At 57.3% G+C, this 1,261-nt stretch overlaps 1 protein-coding gene across 1 annotated transcript; it reads right to left on the bottom strand.

Annotated features, from left to right (window-relative positions):
• Nucleotides 1-483: 483 nt before the first annotated feature.
• Nucleotides 484-1,255, bottom strand: LOC118976558 (protein S100-A7-like). The gene is made up of 2 exons (XM_037031078.1): nucleotides 1,217-1,255; nucleotides 484-711 (listed from the first exon to the last, which is right to left on the bottom strand). Exons 1-2 carry the CDS (start codon nucleotides 1,253-1,255, stop codon nucleotides 547-549), a joined length of 204 nt encoding a protein of 67 aa, XP_036886973.1. The 3' UTR covers nucleotides 484-546.
• Between the last annotated feature and the right edge of the window lie 6 nt (nucleotides 1,256-1,261).

Genomic DNA, 1,261 nt, shown 5'->3' with positions numbered 1-1,261 from the left:
ATCCAGTCCTCTGGGCACAGCTGAATGTTCTGTTCACAGTGACAAGTGCCCATGTGTCCCCGATGCCCTCCATGGATCCCCTGTTTCAGTGGTGCCATCGGCCCTGTGCCCTCAGGGTCATGCTGGGCAGGAGCAGGTGGGCATGGGGCACCCGTGGGTCAGACCTCGGCTCCTGCTCACTGTTGTTCCACGACCGCCCAGTGCGGATCCACGCTGGAGAAGGAAAAGCGTGGCTGGGGCCCCACAGAATGCTCTGTACTGCGCGCCTCTGGGGCCGGTGTACAGGCTACACTAGGGATTGGGGCAGAGGTGGTCACAAGGCCCTGCTGAGAGGGGTGGCCAGTGAGGCTGAGGCCACAGGAGGGCACCCTGCTGGCACCTTTTAAGGGCCAGTCCAACCCATGGAGAGTCCACAATGAGATCACCAAGAAGTGGCAGTTCTGACAGCACAAGTAGCCAAAGAAAAACAGAGAACAGGCCGCATCTGGGAGAAGGAGGTAGTTTATTGTTTCTGGGGATCTCTGGGGGCCTGGGGCTGGGTGGGGCTCACTGGTGTCCCCCAGAACTGGTGGTCACTTTGTGGCTCTGATTGTGGTATTCAGTGGCTATGTCCCCCACCAAGGACAGAAACTCGGAGAACTGAATCTTCTTATCCTCATTCTTGTCTTTTTCCTCAAAGATGTGGGACAAGTAGTCTTTGCCCTGATTGTCCTGTGGGAAAGACACAAAACAAGACTAATTTAGTCCCCAAAGTGTGGTGGATGGGATTGGAGAAGGAGGCAGAGACAGGGAGGGAGCACCTGGGGCCACACAGGTGCAGCTGGTACAGATGGGTGGGGGCTAAATGGGGGGGGACGTCACCCTGCAGTCCCCTGGGGGAGGTTCCTTGGCCTCTTGTCACCGTGAACCAGAGAGCTGGTGCTGGTGAGCAGGCTCTGCCCAGAGCCCCACTGACCAATGAGCTGCTGGGTGGGTGGTCTCCAGACCCAGACCCACTCCCCCACCTACCTCAGGGACCTGATCCACCCTAAGTTCCACTCAGCAACTTAAAAAAGGCCCTAGCCCTTGTCTTCTTCATTCTCAAGCATCCTCTCCTGTCATCAGTCTGGCCTTCGGAATCTTCCATACAATGGAAGTGACTGGCCCAAAGTCTCACAGCAAAGTGCCCTCAGCCATGCCAGGGCCCAAGCCACCCTGAGAAGCTGCCCTGACTCACAGAGGCCTGGAGGAAGTTGGGGAAATTCTCCTTCAGCATCTTCAG

Source organism: Sturnira hondurensis, unplaced genomic scaffold (genome assembly GCF_014824575.4).
Source record: "Sturnira hondurensis isolate 20B ecotype Veracruz unplaced genomic scaffold, ASM1482457v3 Scaffold0020967, whole genome shotgun sequence".
Classification (NCBI taxonomy): domain Eukaryota; kingdom Metazoa; phylum Chordata; class Mammalia; order Chiroptera; family Phyllostomidae; genus Sturnira; species Sturnira hondurensis.
Note: the sequence above shows the minus strand (reverse complement) of the source record. Positions and strands in the feature narration are given on the sequence as shown.